The sequence below is a fragment of the Larus michahellis genome, chromosome 9 (genome assembly GCF_964199755.1).
Source record: "Larus michahellis chromosome 9, bLarMic1.1, whole genome shotgun sequence".
Lineage (NCBI taxonomy): Eukaryota > Metazoa > Chordata > Aves > Charadriiformes > Laridae > Larus > Larus michahellis.
Genome location: NC_133904.1, coordinates 17,744,593 through 17,767,372, shown reverse-complemented (window position 1 = coordinate 17,767,372; position 22,780 = coordinate 17,744,593). Strand labels below are relative to the sequence as shown.

The following is a 22,780-nucleotide window of genomic DNA, read 5'->3' as shown; positions in this document are numbered from 1 at the left end:
CTTGCATGTGAGCTGGTGCAGAAAAATGACAGTACGCTGACCAAAACCGTGCTTTTATAAAGGTGAGGCTACAGTGCCCAAATACCAGCAGTTAGTTTGGCAGGTCACGTCCTTGCAGTGAATTACGCTTGGCTGGAACCCTCGCCGTGGTGCTCCAGCCAGGAACCAGCAGCCCTTTCTATCCTGCCCAGTGCATCAGACTTGGCACCAACTCTGGAGAGGCCGGGCTGCTTTTCCCCAATTCCTTTGTGCTTGGACCACCAGCAGGAGAACCCATGCTCTCCCCCAGCCTTCAGTCTCACAGCTGATGGCCCTCATGGTCCCACGCTGGGACTCTCGATTAAACCACGTTTCCCTCCAAACTTGCTTCTTGTAGGAGGTCTTTCCACTGCAGAGGACAAGTGCTTTGCAGTTGGTGCTCACATAAACACCCACAACACCAGGGGCCACTAAACAAGTGTGAGTAGCTGCTCAGTTTCCCGCTTACCAAAAGAGAGAGCAGTGCTGGATTTTGGCAGTTTAGGTGGGTAATGGTGTCACGTCCATGTCCTAGAGAAGCTCGAGTGAGCAATCTGCGAGCGCCTGGAAAGCTTAAGGAAAGGGAACGCCGGGGAGGTTGTCCCTGCAGCAGGAGGGTGAGTGTGAGCAGCAGCCCGGAGGCTGCAGCCATCGGTCCCATACGAGTCACGGCTGTCACCGAGGCCCTGCGCAAAGGGGCCGGCGAGGGCCGGGCAGCGGTGCCCGATTCCCGCTGGGGCTGGGTTTGTGCTGCTGGGGCCGCAACAGCAACCTGCCCCGCGGGCCCGTGCGGGGGCTTCGCAGCGGCTGAGGCCGCGCTGGAGACCCCGGGCGCCAGCCCCCACCTCGGTGCGGCCGCCGGGCCCTCTCTGCGGCCACTGTTGCCCCTGCAGGCCCGCCCGGGCGGCTGCTCGCCCGGGGCCGCGCCGAGCCGTGCCGCCGCCGGGGGAAGCGGCGCCGCCGCCGGCCGAGCTTCGGTAGCCAGGCTGGGAACGGCAGTGCGGCGGCGGCGGCGCCCGTACAGACCTGCCCCGAGCAGACGAGGCGCCGGTGGCCGGGCCGCGGCCGCTTGGGCCCTGCGCGCCGCCGTAGGGCGGCCGCTCCGCCCGCCCCCGGCATGGCCGCCCCGGCAGGGCCCGCCCCAGCCCGCCGCCGGCGGTAGAGAGGCACGGGGCCGGCAGGCGGCCGCCCTGGCGGGGAGGCGGAGGGAGCCGCGGGGGGCTCCATGAGGGGCTGGGGCAACCCCCGGCCGGGCCTGCCCAGGCGGCTGGCTCCTCCCTGGGGGAAGGAGGGTGCGCTGGGGCCGCCTCCGCCGCCGCCCGCCGCGGCCGCCGCCGTGTGAGGGGGAGCGCGCAGCCCCGAGCGGCTGCGGGGCGCCAGGCCTGAGCCGGCGGGCGGCGACACCCGGCCCCCGCGACGGGGCCTGCTGGGCCCGGCCCGCCGGGCTCCCCGCCGGCAGCCACCATGTTCTCTCTCAAGCAGCCCAAGCCCACCTTCAAGTCCTACCTTCTGCCGCTGCCTCAGGTAACAACGGCCTTCCGCCGCCGCCCGGACGCGGGCCCGGCCCTGGCCTTGGCCGAGGCGCCGCCGCCGGGGCCGGCCGCCCGGGGCGCTGCCCGCAGCTTCCCCCGCGCCCGACGGGGGACAGCCCGCATCGGGGGGGGGGGGTCTCCGGGGGGCTCCCCCCTGGAAACGCTCCGCTGCGGCGGGGAACAAAAGCGGCGCGGCCGGTGCGCGGTGCCTCGGAGCGGGCGTGTGCGGGGACGGGCCCGGGGGCACAGCCCGTGTCACGACAGACACAGCCGGCCGGTGTGAGGTGTGAGGTGGTTTTGGAAAGTTCAGGTGTTGGGGCCCCTTGCGCGGGGGGGTCGGCCTTACCCGCGCCCGCAATTCGGGGAGAAAGCAGCCGGCGCCCGTCTGCTGGGCAGGGAGCAGGACCCTCACCCCAGCCGTCCTTCCTCACGGAAAACTTGGCTCATCCGGCACACATAAGAAAATCAAGTCTATACATCAAGCGTATGTAGTAGAGTACTGTATATAGTGCATATACTATCAAGTGTGTATAGCAGATCCACTGTGATTCTCTGTGTGGTCTGGGTGTGCACTCGACAGAATGTGATTTTTATTTATCTATTTCAGACAAGGCAGGGCCTCTTCTAGCAACACATTTGACCTGTTGACTCATTTTTGCTTTTTCACAATTTCTTGGTAAAAGAGAAATGTCGATGCAACGCCTTTTTGGATATTTCTAGTCCTGAGGCATGGCAATATCACTGTCAGTGTAGGAATGAAGGTTATTTCACTGAAGGTTCTAGTCTTTTTAAGGAAGTATTTTTATTTGCAAGATTTGGATTTAAAATGCAGATGTGTGTTCTAGGCTTTGTTTTCTTGGAAATTTTTCTTATACTGGAAAGTCATGCACGTTAAAAATTGATCAAGAGTTTTGTGCAAACTTGAGTGTCCCTACCTGTGTGAAGCCTCTTGTAGGACTTGAGCCTTTATGGAATGTTAAACCAAACTGGTTTTTGTTCATCCCGTGACTTGTTATAGTTTAGGTTGCACGATTACTTAAACATTAGCACTTTAAATATTATTCTATTCTTCTGGTACAAAGCGCAATGTACACAAAAATGTTAATATCTTTACAGAAAACTGTTGCTATGATTGGCTCGTAGCTCTTTAAGTTCAGCTTTTTAAGTTGAAAGAACTTTGCTCAAATAGATTAGACTTCTGTCTGACTGTAAAGTTATGACTCTTAAGTAAATTCTCTTTTTCTTTTTTTTTTTTTCCCCCTCCAGGCTGAAGACCATATAGCTTCAGAACCAAGGATTAAAAAACTGGAACCAGTACTTTTGCCAGGTAGGCGTAAATCAGGAATTGGACAGATACCTCAGCAAGGCTGTACTTAAGCCTTTTGGTTATTATCGTAGAATTGGTAAAATGCAAATGGTTCTCCCTTTTTTTCTGTGATTATTGATTTTGGTATATTTTAATCTTGGTGTGCTCCTTGGGGAAATATAACTTTTTAGTAGGAAAATCAAATGGTATTTGCTTCTGTAGAAAATTGTTCTAACCTGCCTGAGACACTAAATAAATCCGTAGGCAATTTTGCCTGTGTAACGCTTTAGTATGTGTAGGGTAACGTCTTGGTTTTATTGTCTTGGTTTTATTGTGAGTATTTGAAATGAAACCGTTGTAAATTTTGTAACATGATGCCTTTTGGAAGACTACTAACAATTATATTTTTGTCAGATAGTCAGACCTTCACCTGTGCGCAGAACCCAGTACCATAGCATGTTTTGTAGTCTTCCTTTATTTTAAAGAAAAATATTCATAGCATTTCTAGTAGGTAGGTAGGATTGACTTCTGTATTGGAAAACTTCTAGTGCCGTCTTTATTCATTTACTCTTATTGAATATGCAGCTGTTACATAATTTTGGAATTTGTAAGTGGCTTTAAACCTAAGCAGAATAACCTTTTTAGTGTATGGATGAGAAAAGCAATGTTTTTATTATTGTTCATAATTACATATCGATAAAAATGTAGGATATTCCTGACTTCCATATTTTACATAAGAAATAATCTTTGGTAAATGGTTTGCTGAAAGCCTTTTTCGGATAGCAAAGGAACAATCTACTATTCTCCAGGTTACTTTTCATTGCAAACTGTACATCACAGTAATAAATCTGGCTTGCTGTTTTTAAGGGTAATTTTGAGTTTAAAACAAAACAGTATACTGCATATTTTTTTGCTTAGCGTTCAGCTTATATGTTAACAAATTTGAATTTACACACACATACTAATATAGGCAGCTATTGCTAGCATGTTGTGTAAGTTGCTAAAACATTGTCTTTCAAAGTGATCAATAGAATAAACAAGTTACTCTTAAAAACTTATTTCTCTCACTGTTTCATATGGGACTGTTGATTAAGCAGTACTAATTGACATGTGGTATGGTCCAGTGAGGTACCTTAAGCTTAAGAAGCTGAAATCTTGTGGAAGAGGTTCAACTGAAAGACTAAATAGCAACTGACTGAAACTCTTCACGAAACAAAATAATACAGATTTTGCTTGAGGCATAAATACCCTAAAATACACTGTTAAGATTGCTTGGTATTTGAAATACAGTTATATTTTTATGCTTGCAAAACTTCTGCTTACCACTTGGCATCTTACTGGTTGTGTTGCAGTTGATACTCATCCAAGGTCTTTGACTCACAAGGAAGTGACTGCGTGTTCTTCTCTGAGACATTCCACAGAAAATGCAAGGCAGTGTGAGATTGCTTTTCTCAAAATGTGACACATCTTGCCTTTACTGTGGGGCATGTGCACCAGCAGTTATAGAAAACAACTTCTGTGCAGGAACTTTTCTGTAGTGTGGTTCATTCTTTATTTGTGAAACTCCGAAGTACGCTTAAAATGGTGCTGACTGGGTTTGTTTTTCTCAACCGGCTTATATTTATCCCATGTTTGCATCACTTCCCTTCTCTGCACTGTCTTTGAAATAAGCATTTGATGGCTTTTTGGGATGTTTGTAGTAAGTTGCCCCGGGTTATATAGAAACTGACTGAAAGAGTGTGGCTCACCACAGAATTAAAATTTCCACTCCGTATCGTTCTAAGGTGTTATTCTGAGCTATTTCATAATAAAATTCACTGCTCTGTACAGCCACAGAATAGCTCTGACAACATCTCTTCATTTTTGTGTGCATCAGTCTGTGTGAGGGTGGGGGGGGCTTTAAAAGTGACTTATTTTAAATTACTTAAATGAAACTCTTCCTGTTTAAAGTTAAGCACCGGTCCAAACACATTTCTTTTGTTTTTGTCATCAAATGGTGCAGCAGAAAAGTGTATAAACAAGTACGCATTGTACTGTTGGATAGACCGGCTTTTGGATTTGTCATAACCCAAGTTTCTGGCCAAATTCCAACTCATGTAATTATATTAAGGCTGACTTGCACTCCCTTGCAAGTACAGATTGAGTATGGTATTCCTAATATCTTGTCCTTAATAGTTGTGTGAAATTGCTTTTGCTCTCAGGAACAGAGTTAAACCTGAGCGGCTGAATGTTTGTTATGCTGCTTTAATTGGTGGAGTTTTTAAGGAGTGCTTTTGGAATTAAATTATATTAGCACAAGCAGTTACTGGCTTTAGTAATCTTCAAAAAATACAAATAATTGTATTGAGCTTTTGATTCCCAAAACATAGTCACTTTCAGGGAGTAGCTTACTAAAAATTGCAGCTAAATAAAGTAAAGTAGCTAAATACCCTACTGTCTAACTTGTGTTTCTGTGCAGTGGAGGTTTGGAGAGGGAGTTCCATACACGGGAATAATATGAGTCAGGTTACAAAATGAGGAGGGTTTTATTTAAGAAAAATAAATTGGAATTTACATTGGAATCACCTTTTAACCTGTAGAGTTTGTTTTTAAAGTTCCCTCTGGTGCCCAGAGGAGAAGAGACTCATCTCTTCAGCGTTTGGAACAAAAGCCTGGATTCTCGTGGAACTCTGTGCCCTGAGGAGGGTGGTGGATTAGGAAAAGCAACAAACGTAGTTTAAAGCAAGTAAGAACCTTGGTTGTAATTGGCAACACTGGTACCGCAGTAGGGGAAAAACAAATAATTTCATAGAATCTGGTATAATTTCATTCCAAAACATGATATAGGTTTAATATGGAGTTACAGAAATGTTTTCTTTTTCTTTCTGCAGTTCTGTTCTCCTAGTGTAGCTCTCTCATCAGGAGTTTTCGCAGAGTTAGTTGAAGAGTTGGCCTGCGTAACAGTTTCACTTTGTGTGTTTGCATAGTTTGTTTTATAAGTATGTCAAAGAGGAAAAACAGAGAAATGGCGGGTAGTCTGCCAGTCAGTCTGTTGAAGTGCCTTGCCTGGCTAGTAGGAAATTAGCTTCTGTACTTTAGGGGAGAATGAAGTTGAAGTTGTTAAACTTGAAGGTATGTTTTGTTCTGGTAATCAATTGTAGCCTATTTCCACAGCAACGTCTGTAGCATTTTTGAGACATCAACCTAACCATTCAAAAAACCTGTACGAGGTAGCTGGAATACGACGCCGTGTATGTTTTCCTGATTTGAATGGCAAAGCCGCGAGCAGAGGGCCGCGCTGCGTGGGTGGGTAATGAACCGGTCCCGTGTCTGCGCTCTAAGCGGTGCTGTGCTGTGCGTTAGGCAAGATCAGGCAAAAAAGTCCTCACTGTTGCTTAGGCAGGATGTTCTGCAGGAGATTATCTAACTAATGGAACATCTGATTAATGTGAGAAAAGGGTTGTTCCTCCTGAGTCTTAATACCCACTTGTAGTAATTGTTTTTTTAAAGTGTTGCCCAGCGTACTAATTTGGTAGTAGATTAAGTTAGTAGTTGTTACCTGTAGGTTTTTACAAAACAGCCAGAAATGGTTTAGTTGGTTTTGGTTTTAAATCTTTATACAGTAAAATTATAAAGTAAGCTGAATTAGAATAGTATTTTTTTTATCTTTAAGGTTTGTTCACATTAAGGCAAGTTAAGGGAATATTGGTGGTGAGCTGCCGTTGCAAAGCAGTTATTCATAGGCTCTTGTGTCTGCAGCATGTTTCACGGTCAGATCGTAGAAGTCAACTTCAGTGTCATCATTGGTGTGCTATCACACCCATGGTGGGTCTATAAACAGGTCCTCAGTACGGTGAGACTGGGCCCGATGTCACCTCTTGCTGATGGTGGCCACCTGCAGGCACGTAGGAAGAGGAAAGAACCGGACAGGCAGCACTCCCAGCTCTTGTCCTGCCCTCCCTGCTCCTTCAGCGTGCGGCACAGGGACTTTCCCCTTAGAGTTACGTCATGGGGAGATCTAAGCGAGGAGTCATAGGGACAGTGCTATCCCATTTAACTCCTCTTGCTGGACTTTTCTTACATGAATTTATCCAATTGCTTTCTATAACCATGTAAATTTGTATCGCCCCCAGCCTCATCTGGTGAGTAGTTCAGCAGTTTAATTATATGCTGTTACAAACTACCTTTATTTGTTTGTTCTGAACTTAACCACCATCTAGTTTGTTTGGATAAATCCCAGTTCTTGTATGACACAGCAAACATCAAGCTGTATTCCCCCATTCCATGTGTTTGGTGATTTTCAGACTTGTGTCGTATGTCCGCTCTGTTTTGCTTCCCTTTGGCTTAGTTGTCCTGGTTGGCCCTAAGAAGGAAGCTTTCCTTACTTTTTATCATCCTTCTGATTACCTCTGAACATTTTCCAGTTGTGCTGTGCTCTTGTTGAGGTGGAATTACATATTGTGTTCAAGATTTTTGCCACTGGATGTATTCAGCTTTTATCCAATAATGCCAACCTAATTGGCTTTACCACCTGCTTTTTAGTTTGCATTTTTGCATACATGTGCCCTTGGATAGGCAACTGACTGTAGAAATTCAGTTGTGGGAGATTTTTAAGACTGTATCATGGAAAATTTTAATCTTCTCAAAGTGTCTGATTCTCCCAGCTCTTTTTCTGTTTTCCTGCTTTCTGCAAATCCTTAGTACGTTAAGTCATGTGTTCCAGAGCAGCTGCAACACATCTCGTGATAGCAGAAGGAAAGAAACTTTTTGGTGAGGCACCCTTGCGCGCTAGTACCCCAGGTATGTTCACTCCTGGCTGCTTTCAACCCCTCCACCTCCTGGTTGGCTTTTCCACGGGTTTGTGGTGCCCCCGAGCTGGAGGGCAGAGTGCGTGCTGCAGGGTGAGTGCGGGATGCCAGTGCTGTGACTGGGGAGGGGTAAGAAATAGGCAGCATTTAGTGAGGTTAATGCGTAACCCCAGAGATTTGTCAGGTCTGCTTTTCTTGTGTATTAGGAATCATTTTGGTTTAACACCTCAAAGGGGAAACTGGGATTGTTTAATTGCGTGGTACAAGTAGTAATGCTGTTACTGTCAGCGCCTTTTTCCGTGTCTATTTCTGGAATGAGCTGTTGATACTCAAGTAGATATGGATTGATCTGTTAAGGGTGTTCATGTGTTGATGGTGAGTCGTGACAGCCTATCAATGCTGATAATAACCGAATAGAACTTGTATGAAGTCAGTTTCTGTTTGTTTCCAAAGCATGTTCGGTTGTTGATTCTCATTTCCAGTGTTGTGGTGTGCTAGCCAAGGCTCGCTTACTCATTGTGCAGCTGATTAAGATGACATATTGCAAAGTTAGGGGTTTTTCCCTGCATTAAGTTTCATATTTGAAATTGAAATGTTACTGTAAAAGTGTGTTTTTCAAGTTAGTCTGTGATATTAGACAAGTAAGTGAAATAGCTTTGTAATTTCAGCTCATTTTCAGGAATGAGTGTCATACAAGAGCATGAAATCATTTTCAACAGTTCAGAATGGCCAGATTAGAAAATCAGAATGGCAATTTGTAAAGTAATGCAATCCCCTAAAGCTTTGCTAAAGTAGACTTTTCTCTTTTTTTCTTGGTCTACATCAAGAAGATTACCCAAAGTTTTATTTAAATAAATTATGAGAGTTTCAAATTCTAGATTTGAAATCTGAGACAGCAGCTTTCTGCAAACTAATCTTTCATGCTGCAAGAAGTTTAAAAATGAACCAAGCATTTGACTTATATTTAGAATAAATGAAGCATCACTTACGGTAAGTATATAGTAAATACTCTTTTCTATTATAGCTTTTTTTGTTTGTTCGACTCAAAGTAAATTTTCAGGCACGCTTTGGGTTCAGTTAACTGCTTGTTTTGCTTTTGGTTTTGCTTTTTTTGAAGATTGGCATGATATAAGTACTATCAAGGCAGTCTGCGTGTAGAATCTAAGTTCCAGACACAGCCTTACAAGTGGATTTTACTGGCTAGAGTCAGTTTTGTTCTGCCACCTTTGTTGTGAATACATAGAGTGCATTTCTTAAAGTTTCTGACTATTAATATATTAAGTATTTGTAAATATCTACAAAAGTATTTTCCTATTTGCAGACGATTAGCTGTAGGGTAACACGGAAATCATTCTCTAAAGGAGGAACATGCTTTAAAATTAAATATTTTAACATTTCTACATGTGCATTCTGCAAAACAGATCCAAAGTAATTGGTTTGTGCCCACTCTGTCCCACATATATTTAATGCCACAAGTCCTTAAAGTCCAGAAAGGGGATAAAATGTTAGTGTAGATTCTGAATTGTCAGCTGACCAAGCTACTGTTTGGGGTTTTTTTTTGTCTCCTGGCAGTTACATTTGCTTCCAGTGAAATAAGTCTTCAGCGAACTAATTTCTAAGGAACATGTGTTTCTGTATTGATTTATTTATTAAGCCAAACCCAAGTAATTTATGCTAGACCTGGTAATATATTACAAGTTCAGAACAGCATCTATAACTTGTATTGGTGACGTAGTTATAAAATAACAGGCTGAAAACCACCATCCTCGCAAATTGTTACTGATTATATTGTTTAGGCAAAGCCAGGCTTTGGGAATCTGTAGTTTATGTAGCCAGACTAAAAATATGCAAAACCCAAAACACTCTCCCTCCTCACTGGCTTGTCTATTGTTCACGTTACAGAACTCTGACCAAATCGTTGTTAAAACTTTTTTTTTTTTGGGGGGGTGGTGGTGATATGTTTATTTTAATTTGGCCTAAAAGTACATACTGATGCCAAGAGGAGCTGTCTATTCCATTTTTCTCATCACAGGTGTGTATTCTATTAGCTACTTGGTGCTGACACTTTTTTGTGCAACCAGAGAACAAGGCAGATCAGAGAGCTAATTATGATGAAATCAGGACTGATCAAAAAAACAGAAGAAAAACCGAAAAATTACTTTCAACTGGATCAGTTCTCTGACAGGACTAACGAAGTCTTTCAGTGGCAGTGGCAGTGCCAGCACAAGGGTTGAGGTGGGAATGAATGTTGAATATGGAACTGTTCTCATTTTAGGGGTAATACAAGTTGTTGGATTAAAGCGACTCTGTAAGCATGATCAGCTTTTTAATCTACTGTGGTACTTTGTTTTGGATCTAGTTGCTAAGGAGAGCCTTGCTCCTGGTGGATGTTCCCGACTTGCCATGGGAACTCCTGTGGGTTGCCTGCTCTATGTTCTTGTGTCCTTCACTGCGTTTCTGGGGTGTAGGGGAAGTTTTTGTGCAGCATCCCATCCTAGTTCAGGTCCTTCCTGTGGTCCTTTCCAAGGGTCACAGAGATTAACCATTATTGGACAAATACTGGTTTTAATCTTGTTATTGTGCATAGGAAAAGAATAGTTGTTCTTTGAAGACTTTTACCAAGGAGTCTTTACTTTGATTTTGCTACTTTTTTCCTTATTGAGCCTTTCTAAAATTTAGCTGAGCTCTTGTCACGCTCTTCCTCTTTTTCTGTTTGTTAGCACACTAGAGAAACAGTACAATATTCATATGATGATAATTTTTCTAATCAGATTGGCAAAGCAAGCTCTTTCGGTACTGTGCATTTAAAACACACTGCTCTTCAAGCAATGGTTAGAGTTGTGTTTTGAAAGAAATCGCAAGTTCTCCTGTTAAAAATTAATGCAAATATCATATATCCAAATTGTTTTTCATTCCAAATAATCACAGTATTGAGCTGTTCTTTTGGAACAACATTTTTACTTTGGTGGGGTTTTTTGGTGGTTTTTTTTTTTTTTTGGCTCTCTGCAGATGTACAGAAAATGAAATGTAATCGTTTTTTTTTTAATTAATTGTGAAAGTATTGGAAAATGGTTGGGGGAAAGAAAAAGATGGGTGATATCTACAATAGTCTGTAGCTTTCTTTGTCTTCACATATCTTAAATACATTGTGAGAGCTCATGAAAATCAGAAAAGAGATAAAAGAAAAATACTTCATGAGTTTACAAATACTTTTTTCTTAGTTTGGAAGTGGCTGAGCACACTGAACAGAAGATTCATTTAGGAGTGGATTAGAGACATTTACATCTAAATGCTTGCCGCATACTAATAAACCCATACAATTTTGGTATTCTCTCTACGAAAGAACAGCTAAGAAAAGGCAGCTAAATGGGTGAAGATGTTCTAGATTTCAGTTACTTATTAATGAAGTTTTTATTGGAAATTCTTACTTGGAAATTTTCAGGAGTTAATTATTTGCCAATCATTTTGGAGCAGTTTTAAACTTACGTCTTCCATAATACAAGTGAACTCATTAATGTGCATTTTTAATCTTTAAATGGCTACTTGAAATAAGTTTAGCTTTTCTGCTGTGAACTTTTTAGACTATGTTTTGCATAAACAAGATGATTTTCTGTAGTCTTAATTGTCTATAAGCATTATAAATGAGGAACAGGGGTTTAGTTTCCTAAGTGTATTTAAGTGCTAGGTTTTCCTGAATTTAGGTAGGAATTACATGGCTGCATAAAGTACTTAATACCCTATATTGTCCTTATGTCTATTAGACCTTGAACATACACTAAACATATTCAGATTTTGATTTAGAACTTCAGTGCTCATTAAAGAAAGCTTATACTAATACATCTATTCTTGTACTTCTCGTACAGCTTTGAAAAAGTTCCCTTAGCATTATGCAGTGTACCTGCAAGCTTCCTGAGCCTGTAGGATTTGCGTTATTTGTTTATGGAGCCTGATTTCAGCAGTTCATTGCCTCTAGCAAGTATCAGGTTCTCAATGTGCTGGAAATACTGTGTGTTAGCGTTTGAACATGTGTAGATGCGTGTGCGCACGTGCTCTGTCGCTCTGTGTACGTATTGGGGGTGTGTGGTGTGTATATATACAATACAGCATCATATCACCTTGTATCACAATATATCACCTTGTAAACTGCTCAGTTGCTTTATTTCGTTGTGCAACATTTCTGCATTCGGTCAGTATGGTTTGATGTGTTGAATGCTGTTCAGTCTGCTTCACCTGGCACGTTAGTAAGGTTGTGGTCCTAGATGCTATTCCATCAGTCTTCTTCCCTGAAAACTCGGGTTTTAAGATATGCTCTCCAGCTGTATTCCTTCTGTATTCTTAGGCAACAAAACTGCCAGAAACTCTTTTGGATGGAAGGGTTTGGCAACTGCTTCAGTGAGCAACAGAAAACCTGGAAATTACTGGAGGTCTCTTTCTTTGTTGGCATGTTTCTTAATTGTAAGCTAAGATAATACAGAATCTTAAAATAGCAAACATGACAACTGGGTATATAAGTGAAAGAGGATTATTTATGCATCTCCTACTGCTATAAAAAAACAAGACTCTTGTCTCTAGAGAAAATACAGAAATTTCCAATTACAAGTTTTAATGCAGTGTTGATTCTCGCAGCTCTTTCTTAGTTTTTTCAAACCTATCACATTTCCTTATTGTCTGATTACCCTGTTATTGATAACAAAGACTGATAAAACTGACACAAAATACACAAAAAATCCCCAAAGAAAATGTTTTAGGTATTTTGTGTGGTCTGCATGTATGCGGGTTATTGGATCCAGAGTTCCTGATAGTGTTACACATTACTACCTTTGTAAGATAAACAATCAAAAAACCCCAAAACCCCTGTGTGGTGCACAACACCCTTTATTTTAGGATGCTACTGATTCGGGATCGTGCTTTCAGAGTTTGCAGAAAGGCCTTGGCATTGCCCTGAAGCCAGGCCCAGGCTCGCTTTGTGTGACTCAGGCTGGGGGAGAAGATGGGAGCCGCTGCCCCACAGCTCGGATACCTGTTGATCGCTCCGTCTGCAGGTGGCGGAATTCAGCATTTTTAGTCACGCCTCTGTTGTCTCCAGCTCCCACGCGTGCGTGCTCTGCTTTCTCAGTGTTATGTGGGTTGTAGTGGGTTACGCGTTATGGTGGCGTAGGTATGTACTGTGAATTCTGTTAACAGCCAAAACATGAAACACTCAAATTTCATGTGCTTCTGGGAGGTTTAGCAGGGTTTTTTTTTTCTGAGGTTTAGCAGTTTCTGAGGCCGTGTGTTAAGCGGAAGGTGTATTAGCTAGAGACATCCTTCAGTCTCTTGTGTTCTTTTTGTGATTCACGTATTCAATGTAGAAATATTTTTATTAAACATGATTAGGCTTTATATAGAAGGGTGGCAACCTGTAATTTTTCTTCTGGTTTCCTGTCAGAGTTTAAACAAACTGCTCTTGTCTCCTGAGATCATACTTCGACTGTTGGAGTCACATGGAAGCGTTGACTGCTGTTCCGTGTCTGGAACAGCTTGTGACTGTTTACTGGAAAAAGCAGCAGCTACATTGTGAAAATGTGCAGTGTAATGTCTCTGAATAGCTCTGTTGTTGACACTTGTATAGAAAAATCACCTACTCAACTACAAATACAAGAAGGGTTCATTGTGTGAGACCAACACGTACTACGGACGCTGTTTATCTACTTTCCTAAAATTGAGTTACATTTGGAAGGTTTGCACCATTTTTTTTTTATTGCTTATTATAGATGTCCAAATGAAGGATAAAAGCTGGATCAGTGTAAAATTCCAAACCTGCATTTTAAAAAAAAGTTCAGTTTCTAGGTGCTTTTGAAAACTGCATCTATTCCCTGCAAACTTTCTCACACATCACTGTAAATGTTTAAACCGTTCGGTTGAAGTCAGTGTGTGTGCACTCTTGCGTATTATAATGCTCAGGTTCAAAACTGACAGTTCTGTGTTAGGGTTGTAAACATGAGTGCAAAAGAGAAGGTAGGCCAAAAAATCCAGAATGTATTTGTGTTGGATGAAATGAGAATAAATGAAATTGCACTAAAATAGGATTAGTATTAACATCTTGTAGTATTGCCACACAATTACAAGGAATGGAGGAGGGAAGTAAAAAGGACTGGCTTTGGTAAGGAGAATGATGCAGCAGGGATGTCTTAAACTGTAGCAGATTCAAATTAAAGTTTGCATGAGAGCAGTAATGGATCTCCTATTTCTCTACTGTTTTGTAGCATCAAGGACATGAAGTTCTGAAAGAGTTTGGTAATGATAATTTGTGCTTTTAGCAAGAGTGTCTCCAGTGTGATACTTAAAAATATTACATTTGATAACTGATAAGAGCATGTTATATGGGGGGAAAAAAGTACCTACGAAGTTTGGCTCTCCGTATCTTTTTATTAGGAATGCAGTGATCCACTGGAGGCACTGAGAGAGGGAAGAATAAAAACTATTTAGGTTTAGAAGAACTGACTTTGTGGAGAGGGGAGGCTTCGCAGGCAGAATGTGACTGAGAACTTGACATTGAATAGTTGAAGATTAACACCAACTGTGAGAAGGAGTTGCTTTAATATACAGTTTGGGCTTTTGCAGATAAGTAAATAGCTTATTGGAAAAAATGCTGGGCATTAAGCAGTTTCAGGCTAGACTCCGCTAAAAGTAAGTGAAACGTTTTCATTACAGCGTTCAACGGAAGTAGGGCTTGCCATTCTCATGTACCCCAGTACAAGACATTGTTTTCAGTTGCTGTGAACTTGGTTGAACTTTAACTATTTGTACTGAAGCTGTCAGAATCAGATTATTATTTTTTTTCAAAATGCTTGAGAAAAGACTTTAAAGCTCCAGCACATCTGTCTGTAGAGCATTTTCACAACTCTTGCCACTTGTGGCATAGATTATGCATGTATGTGATAACCGCAGGTCAATTAAATTTGTCCCCTTACATCTTCAGATGGTCCCAGAATACTCAACATAATTCTGCCAGTCCAAGGAATTTTTGTAGCTGTTAATCACAATTGAACTCAAAGCCGTGACTCTGATGGTGCTCTTGGTGACTGGCGGGCCGATGCCTCGTCGCACCAGGGCAGGAGAGCCGCGGGGCAGCTGAGCGGGACCGCGGGGGAGGAGGAGCACGTGCAGAGGCTGGGTCTCAGGGCCAGCAAAAGGTGCATTTCCACTCAAGCGTTTGGAATGCTCAAGGCAGTTCTTTGAGTGTATGGTTGCTTGGGTGCAGTGATAACTACCTGAGGAAAACACCTTCCCTAGATCAGGAGACAGGTGTGAGGTTTAATCAAAGCTATATCCATACTCGCTGGGCATACGGATAACTCATTACTGCCATTAGAGACACCCAACAAACTGACTGGTTTCTTGTGAAGCATAGGACATTTGAGATAACATTTTGGGCAACTGGGACTAAATATGCCCAACCTATTATGAGTAAATTAGGCTTTAGCAATCTTTAGTCCTCAGTCTTTTTTTCAACAAAAACCTGCAGCTATTATAAAACTACACTTTTCTTGAACGCACTTCGACTCCTGCACTATTTGTGGTAGGCAGCGGCATAAGGAAGTGGTTGATCTGATGTCAGAAGCAAAAGCCCTATACAGGAGTAAAATAAATTACCAAGTTCATTTCCTGAAGTAAAAATGAAATTACTATTTAGTTTTCACAAGCCTCTGTTGTGGAACTAAAAAGGAACATTATGTGTAGTAATTTACTTTTTCTTTTCAAATGGTCCTCAGTCTCTAAATTAATTAAGTTTGTAAAACTCGCTAAAGTATTTAACAATTGCCAGCTAATTTCAGTTTTTAAAATAAATGCTAGGTGAAGTAGATTAATGTATGCCTCTGTTTAAAGGTCAGTGTTGTCCAAACCAATGAATTTTTAATAGTGAAGAATTGCAGCTTTTGATCTCTGGGTATAAGGAAAGTGGTGTGGGTTTTGTTGGGTTTTTGTTGTTGTTTTTTGGGTTTGTTTTTGGCTTTTAACTGCTGCACAATATTGTCTGTTTTGGAACAATAGTTTTCTTTTTTTTCCCTGGAGTGGTGTTCATTAAACTCCAGGTTTACCCAGAAGAGGTGTATAACTTGAAACAGGTAAAGAGCTAGGGATTTCTTGGTACTACAGACTTAAAATTGTTGTACCTACAAGATTTATAAAGGCTTCTCTTTCCCCCCTCCCTTTTTCTGTTTTAGGTGAAATTGTGGTAAATGAAGTAAATTTTGTAAGAAAATGCATCGCAACAGACACAAGTCAATATGACCTGTGGGGCAAATTGGTTTGCACTAACTTCAAGATTTCCTTTATTACGGATGACCCGATGCCACTACAGGTTTGTTGCCACTCACATCACTACATCATGACAACAAATGCCATAGGTAAAACGGACTTGATTAGAATACAGTGAATCTGTCTCAGATCTGGTATCAATATGCTACCTTCTAAAACAAAGCAGGCTGAATGATGAGGTTCCGCTGTCCTGTTCTGAATGTGTTGCCATTCCATCCCTTCATTGAGAGTATCAGAACAGAGCAAGTTTGGTGTGGAAGTACAGCCAGCTCTGCCTCTGTTTATGGAGGCTTCCTTGAGAAGTGGTTTTACAAAAGGCAAAGCAGGAATTATATAAAAACAAGTTCCTCCTTGAAGAAGGTAATTGCAAATGTTCCTTTGACTAGACAAGCGTCAGATCAGCAAAGTGTTTAATGCATCCAAGTTTTATTGGCATAACTGATGGAGGACAACTTCAAAAAAAATTAGTTTTTGACATGAAGTAGTTGTCAAAACTTATTTCTGAAACGGAATTAATTTTTTTTTTTCTTTTTGTCATTACAGTAATCGTTGGAGATTTTTTTATATTGTGTGGATATATATTTATTTTTTTTTTTACACTTCTGAATGTATTGAATTTCTGCCAGCAATTTTTGAAGCTAGTAAATTCAGTGCAAGTAGTGGGGTTATTTTGCATACTCCCCTGCATACCAAACAAACTGTTTGGTGTGCATTCACAAGAGAGCTGTTTCCACAGCCTCTAATTGCCTGCAAATAGGCAAGGGTGTTACATGTCAGAAAAGTCTAGGCATGCCTGATTTTTATCATAGTTTCTTCAAAGTTGTGCTGCATATCTGGTTGTGAACTGCAGAACTGCAATTAATGGCTGTGAGTTCATGTGTTTCAGAAATTCCATTATAAAAACCTCCTCCTTGGTGAACATGATGTCCCACTAACATGCATTGAGCAGATTGTCACAGGTATGTCAAAAATAGTTAAGCATGATGAAGGCTTTAAACTTACTCAGTTCAAAGCTGTTAACTGCCTGTTAGGTTGTGCAGAGTTGTTGACGCTTAAAGTTTTATGTCATTCATCTTCGCTGATTTGAAAATGTGATTTATTTAAAATTAGGATAAAAGCCCTAAAAGTTGAATAAAGCTTGAGGTGCGTGGCAGGACACATGCAGGTGTCCTAAAACACTTGAGTTCACTGGAAGTACTTAAGTTTAACCCAGAAGATCCCTGCAACCAGGCAGCTATGTCAATTAATCACTCAAAAGCTATGTGCCCCTATTTTCCCAGTTACCACAAATTAAATCTCTGTGGCATCTCATTCTAACTTTTTAAAATTTAACGTTCTCTGTTTCAAAAGGTGAAGAGACACAGCCTGTCTATGCAGGTCTGGACCAGCTGGCAATTTACAATACTTACGTTCTTGAGTTTTATATAAGAAATAAGGAGTTAATCTTAGTCTTAACTCCAGCACTTTTTTTTATACGTCCAAGTAACAAAAAAAAAAAAACAAAAAACAAAAAAACAAAAAAAAAAACCAAAAAACCAAAAACATCAGCATATGTGCCGTTAGTATGCATCAGAAGGGCATTGCAGCATACACAATTAACGGGGAGCAAAAATTGCTCTTGGGAATACTGCGTGTTAATTCCTTGTTTGTGAAGTTGATGGACAAAAGTAATCTGGACATACAGGAAGCAGAAATTCAGCCACTTGTTTGAAAGGTCATCAATCAGCAGGAGCATCTATACATTTTCTACATCAATTGAACAGTTGAAACACACTATTAAATGCAAAGAGTGCTGGTAGCAGCATTACTGTATCTGTTTGAGCCAGTCTTGTGTTGTATAGTTACAAAACACAGTCCAATAACTTCATCTTTTCTTTACAGTGAATGACACCAAGAGGAAGCAGAAGGTCCTTGGTCCCAACCAAAAACTTAAATTTAATCCAACTGAATTAATAATTTATTGCAAAGACTTCCGTATTGTCAGATTTCGTTTTGATGAAGCGGGTCCCGAAAGTGCAAAAAAGGTACCAAATCTTATGAAATCTTGCCTTGAAGTCATTATACGTAGCAACAGTGGTGCTAATAAGAACACTTTGGTTTATGTTTTGATAGGCAGGTAGGGGGGAAGAATTGCAAATTAATCACATTCTGTTACAGGAGAATATCTAGATTTTTAGAGTCTAAATTGTTAGGTAAAAGATTTAACATGATCTATTAAGTGTTCCTTTTCATATAAGATAAACCTGCATTTCTCCCCGTATCTGTTGTTCTTTTAAAAATTACTGATTCAGTAAACAAATTCTTTTAAAGACTGGAATTGGAATACTGCATTGCAGCTGTGCAGCAGATGTTTACATTTTTATGGAAAATGTTGGAAACTTGGTTACATTTTCTGAAAGTCATAAGCTTAACTTACCCATTGGTAGAGTGAACTGTCTTATATATGCACTTTGTGTTTGCTTCACACAGCAAGTCACCCAGTGAGGTCTTGGGATGACCAGTTTCTCTAATCTATATAAATCTATCTGCTCTTTCTCAACGTTTTCTTAGAAAAGACTTGCTTGCCTCATGAACAAGAGGAATTACTTCTGTCTGTACATTCCTAGAAATTTCATTCCTTCCCCAGCTTTAACACTTGTCTTAAACCTCAGCAAAATCATACAGTGTCATTTAACGTGGTAAGGTCCAGGTGAGTTTCTGCTAATCAGAGACGGTTAGTTGCCATGACAAGGTTAGCTCACCAGCTTCCTCCTGGTTAGCTGGGATGGGTTGTTTGAGTTAGAGCTCCCCTGACCTCCCCGCACCCCTGCCTGGCCAGGCCTGGCACAGCAACCCTTTCGTGAGAATGACCCAGTTTGGTCACAGGGCTTAAGAATTCCCCTTCTCAGTAGGATAACGTTTGGGCTTAACCCTGTAAGTCCTAAGAACCATCTGCCCAGACATACGTCTGTGTGCAGCTATCAACTGAGTACCTGATGAACCAGTTCATCTCTTCTTCGCCTTTTACCCTCTCAAATTGATCCCTGGGCAGAAGCCCAGCATCGAAGCAGGCTGTTCTTTCCTTGCTACTTCTCTAGGCTCCTCCCTGCCTGCTGCCTTTGCTGTTTGTAACCTTTCACGTTTGGCAATCTTTCAGCAGTCAATTCCCTTTCTCAGCTTCTCCGAATTCTCCCTGGAGCAGCCTGACTACTGCAGTATCTTTATAGCAACTGTTTCTAATTGGCTGTCACAGCTAAGGAGAGCGATCAGCCTGGAGGAGGGAGGAAGAAAGCATAAACTCAGCAACTCATTAACGTTTTTTGTGCTGCATTTATTCATGCAAGAGCAAAAAGTGAAACCTTTTTATGAGGGCGCTTGCTTTATACATTTGTAATTACATGGTCTAACGTGATTTCTTTTGATAGAAAGAACAGCTAGTTCTAGAGATCCAGAAGGATCTGAATCTGTGTGGTTATAAAGATAGTACTGGTGGTCACCAAAAGTGTAACAGTCGCCATTTCCAAATACCATATGCTTCATCAGAGGAGTGGAAGAAAACTTGTGTGGCTACTATTGCAGTTTTGATGCATCAAGCAGGTTACTGCAGCTTTGTGGGGGTATTTCACAGGACCACACTTTTCCTGAAGGGAGATAAGGTTCTGTAACCTAATCTAGTGTTTCCATAATAACGTTATTCTGTTAGCATTAAAATATAAATGTCTAAAACCATGCGGTCCTTAGATCAGGTTTCTTCTGGCAGGATTTTGCTTAAATTATTTTGGGATGCTGGTGAACGCAACTAGAATGGTCTTACACAGCATATGGGATGGGGTTATTTTGTTCTTTCTGGCATTTAAATGGCATGCTAGCACCACACTCTTGAAAAGTTTTTATCTGGTTTCTGTTCCTGCCCTTCAAGTAGTACATATTAGCAAGGTTGTCCTGATGTTTAAAAACAAAGAAAGGTGGTCTGGCCTCCTTATAGTTCTGAAGAGCCACTTCAATACATATTTACTTCCAGCTCTTTTGTGTCTGTCTGGAATTAATTGTGTGTGCATAACTTTTGCAGGGAGGGCCGAGACTTAAAGTATGACTGAGCTCTGATGAGAGGGAATTCCTGCTCTTCTCTCGGGCTAGGTGTGCTCCGTCGCCTGCTGACCGACAGCATGTTGTAGCAGAGAACTGACCGGGGGGGCCTGTCGATCACCTAGTCCTCCTTTCTCTATAGAGCTGCCAGGATTAGGTCAGGTTAGCTGGGGATTTGTTCAGTTGTGTCTTGAAAACCACCGAGGATGGAGGAGCCTTCTCCCTCTGTGGGTAACCTGTTCCAGTGCTGCATGTTCTTCCTGACACGCAGCTTGAATGTCCCCAGAAGAGTTTCTGTCTGCTGCCCATTGTGTCACCAGGCAAGACTGAGTCTGTAACTACCTTCCTAGTAGTGGCTTCCTGCAGTCTCATTACTGCACAGTAAATGAGCCCAGTTTCTTCAGAAGATTTATTTCAGGACCGTAGTCATCTTGGGTAGCCCATCGCTGGACTACCTCCGGCTTCTCTGCTTTCCTTTGTACCTGGGGACCTAACCTCCAGTCACCACTTTGAGAAAAATCAAAATAATTGTCAGCTTTAATTTTTTTCTTCACAAATTTGCTTATGCTCATTTTGAAGCTAGATATGAAGACCTCCTGCGTGAAAAATGAACTGGATAAATTGTGCTTATGTGATTTATGAAGGTTTTCTCGGGTGCTTAGTGCTGAAAAACTGCAGAACTCAGAATTCCTGAATGGAATCAGTGAATTGTACAGGCTATAATAAAAATCATGTGTGAAGTATTTATGACTGAAGTTTTTTTGGATAAGGTTTTTTTCACTTGTTTTTAAAATAAGCAGAGGGGAAGGTGATGTCACGGTTAGCATTGCAATCTCAGTTCTGTAAAGCAAGAGACCTGCGTGCTTTATAAATCATAAATAGCTTCCTTTGACAAACTTTTCAGAAGTACAGTCAGCTATAGAAATCAGACCAGGGAGATTTCTAACTAAATGTCATCCCGGTAATACAGAGGAGTATCATCCTATGAATAAAGCGCTGGTAGGTCAAAATGAAGTACCTACCTACTAAAATATATACGTCGAACCATGGGAGTGTAAATGTCTCCAACTTGCTGCCAGGTGCTAGCAAATGCTCTGTTTAAAGCAATAGTTACAGAAATAAAAACAATACACTTGATAATTACTATTTAAAAATGAGCTTTAAACATATGGAATAGTTACAAGAGAACAGACGCTAACTTTATGCAGTTTCATGCATAGTGCCTTGAATGCAATGGAAGTACTCAACAGCGTTCGGTTACATAAATCGGTGTTGGCAAGGAGAGTGTAATCTGTCCCTAAGGAGGTGTCTGTATTTGCTGCCCAGGGCAGAAGGGGGAATAACCCCCGCTAATGACGCCATCTCACTAGAACAGAGGGCATTGATTAGGCGACTGGAACATCTCTCTTATGAAGAGGGATTTGGATCTTTTCAGTCTGGAAAAAAGACAACTGAGGGGGGATCTTTTCAACGCTTACAAATACTTAAAGGGTGGGTGTCAGGAGGACGGGGCCGGGCTCTTTTCAGTGACAGGACAAGAGGTAATGGGCACAAACTTGAACACAGTACATTCCATCTGAACATGAGGAGGAACTTCTTTCCTTTGTGGGTGGCAGAGCCCTGGCACAGGCTGCCCAGAGAGGTGGTGGAGTCTCCAACTCTGGAGACATTCCAAACCCGCCTGGACGCGTTCCTGTGCCACCTGCTCTGGGTGACCCTGCTCTGGCAGGGGGGTTGGACTAGATGATCTCCAGAGGTCCCTTCCAACCCCTGCCATTCTGTGATTCTGTGTATTCTGAGTCTCTTTTAAAAAGTGAGAAAAGAAGTCTCCATGTTTGAGAGCTGTCGGGCTTCAGACGTGGACAGTCTGTCCGATGTGATTACATAGAGGTATGATGCACGGGTGATGGTAGAGCTTTCAGTGGTGTCTTTCTCTGCCTTTAAGCAGAAACAAACTGGAAGAACACATTGAATTTTGAGCTGAATTCGTTTATTTTGGGATAAATTATTATGAAGAAGCTTAAAAATCCGTTCTATTAGAAAAATACCATCACCATTAGTTGCAGCTAATACGTGCTAACATACTGTCTCAACATTAATCAGTCAAGTAAACATTTCCTTCCTCGTTTTTATTAATGGATATTTGGAAGACAAGAGTTAAGGATAATGGAGGGAATGGAAACTCGTACTCATCACTATTTAGCAGTTTAATTCTGTTTTGTCTCTAAAATAAAGCTATAGAGTCTCCAAAGGAAGGAAAGCCAGATGGGTGTGGGAGGAAGCAGAGGATGAGGAAGCGGAGAAAGGGGAAGCGAGGGTAAGCAATCTGGGGAAGGCTGAAGTTAGGCAGCGTGAAAGAAGCAGCATTTCACATTCCTTAAAGGAAAAGGAATAATTTTGTTCCTAAAATCACAACAGTCAAACTGAAAAACTTCTAGCCACTACAGTACTTGACATTAGACTAAGAAATTAAAATGTATGAGAAGGTAAGGCTTTAGATCTTAGGATTTTAGCTGGTGGATAGCGTGTCACCTCACCACACATGGATCTTGGCAGTGCACCAGAGTGGCACACACCCTATAATCTCCTGTTTCCTAAATATATCTCCTTTTTCTCAGTCCCTTTCTCTTCTGGATCTCCCTCAGTTCTTTTCCTTCAGGAAGCTTTTTTAAATGAGTGTGAGAGCAGTTTCAGAAACACATGCTTAATCAAAACAGAAGGGAAATTATTTATCTCAAATCTTGTTTCCTGTGCAATCAAAACGAGCCTTC

The 22,780-nt window shown here is 41.7% G+C and overlaps 1 protein-coding gene across 2 annotated transcripts in view; it reads left to right on the top strand.

The window, feature by feature from the left end:
• Window positions 1–1,331: 1,331 nt before the first annotated feature.
• The window catches only part of MTMR10 (myotubularin related protein 10), a 39,803-nt gene continuing 18,354 nt past the window's right edge, over window positions 1,332–22,780 (top strand). The window contains exons 1-5 of one of the 2 annotated variants that reach the window (XM_074601663.1): window positions 1,332–1,542; window positions 2,817–2,877; window positions 15,851–15,987; window positions 16,831–16,903; window positions 17,826–17,968. In XM_074601663.1, the coding sequence (XP_074457764.1) occupies window positions 1,483–1,542; window positions 2,817–2,877; window positions 15,851–15,987; window positions 16,831–16,903; window positions 17,826–17,968 (474 nt within the window). In that variant the 5' untranslated portion in view covers window positions 1,332–1,482. Of the gene's footprint in view, window positions 1,543–1,946; window positions 2,035–2,816; window positions 2,878–15,850; window positions 15,988–16,830; window positions 16,904–17,825; window positions 17,969–22,780 lie in introns of those variants that run through there. The other variant, XM_074601664.1, reaches the window with a different exon arrangement.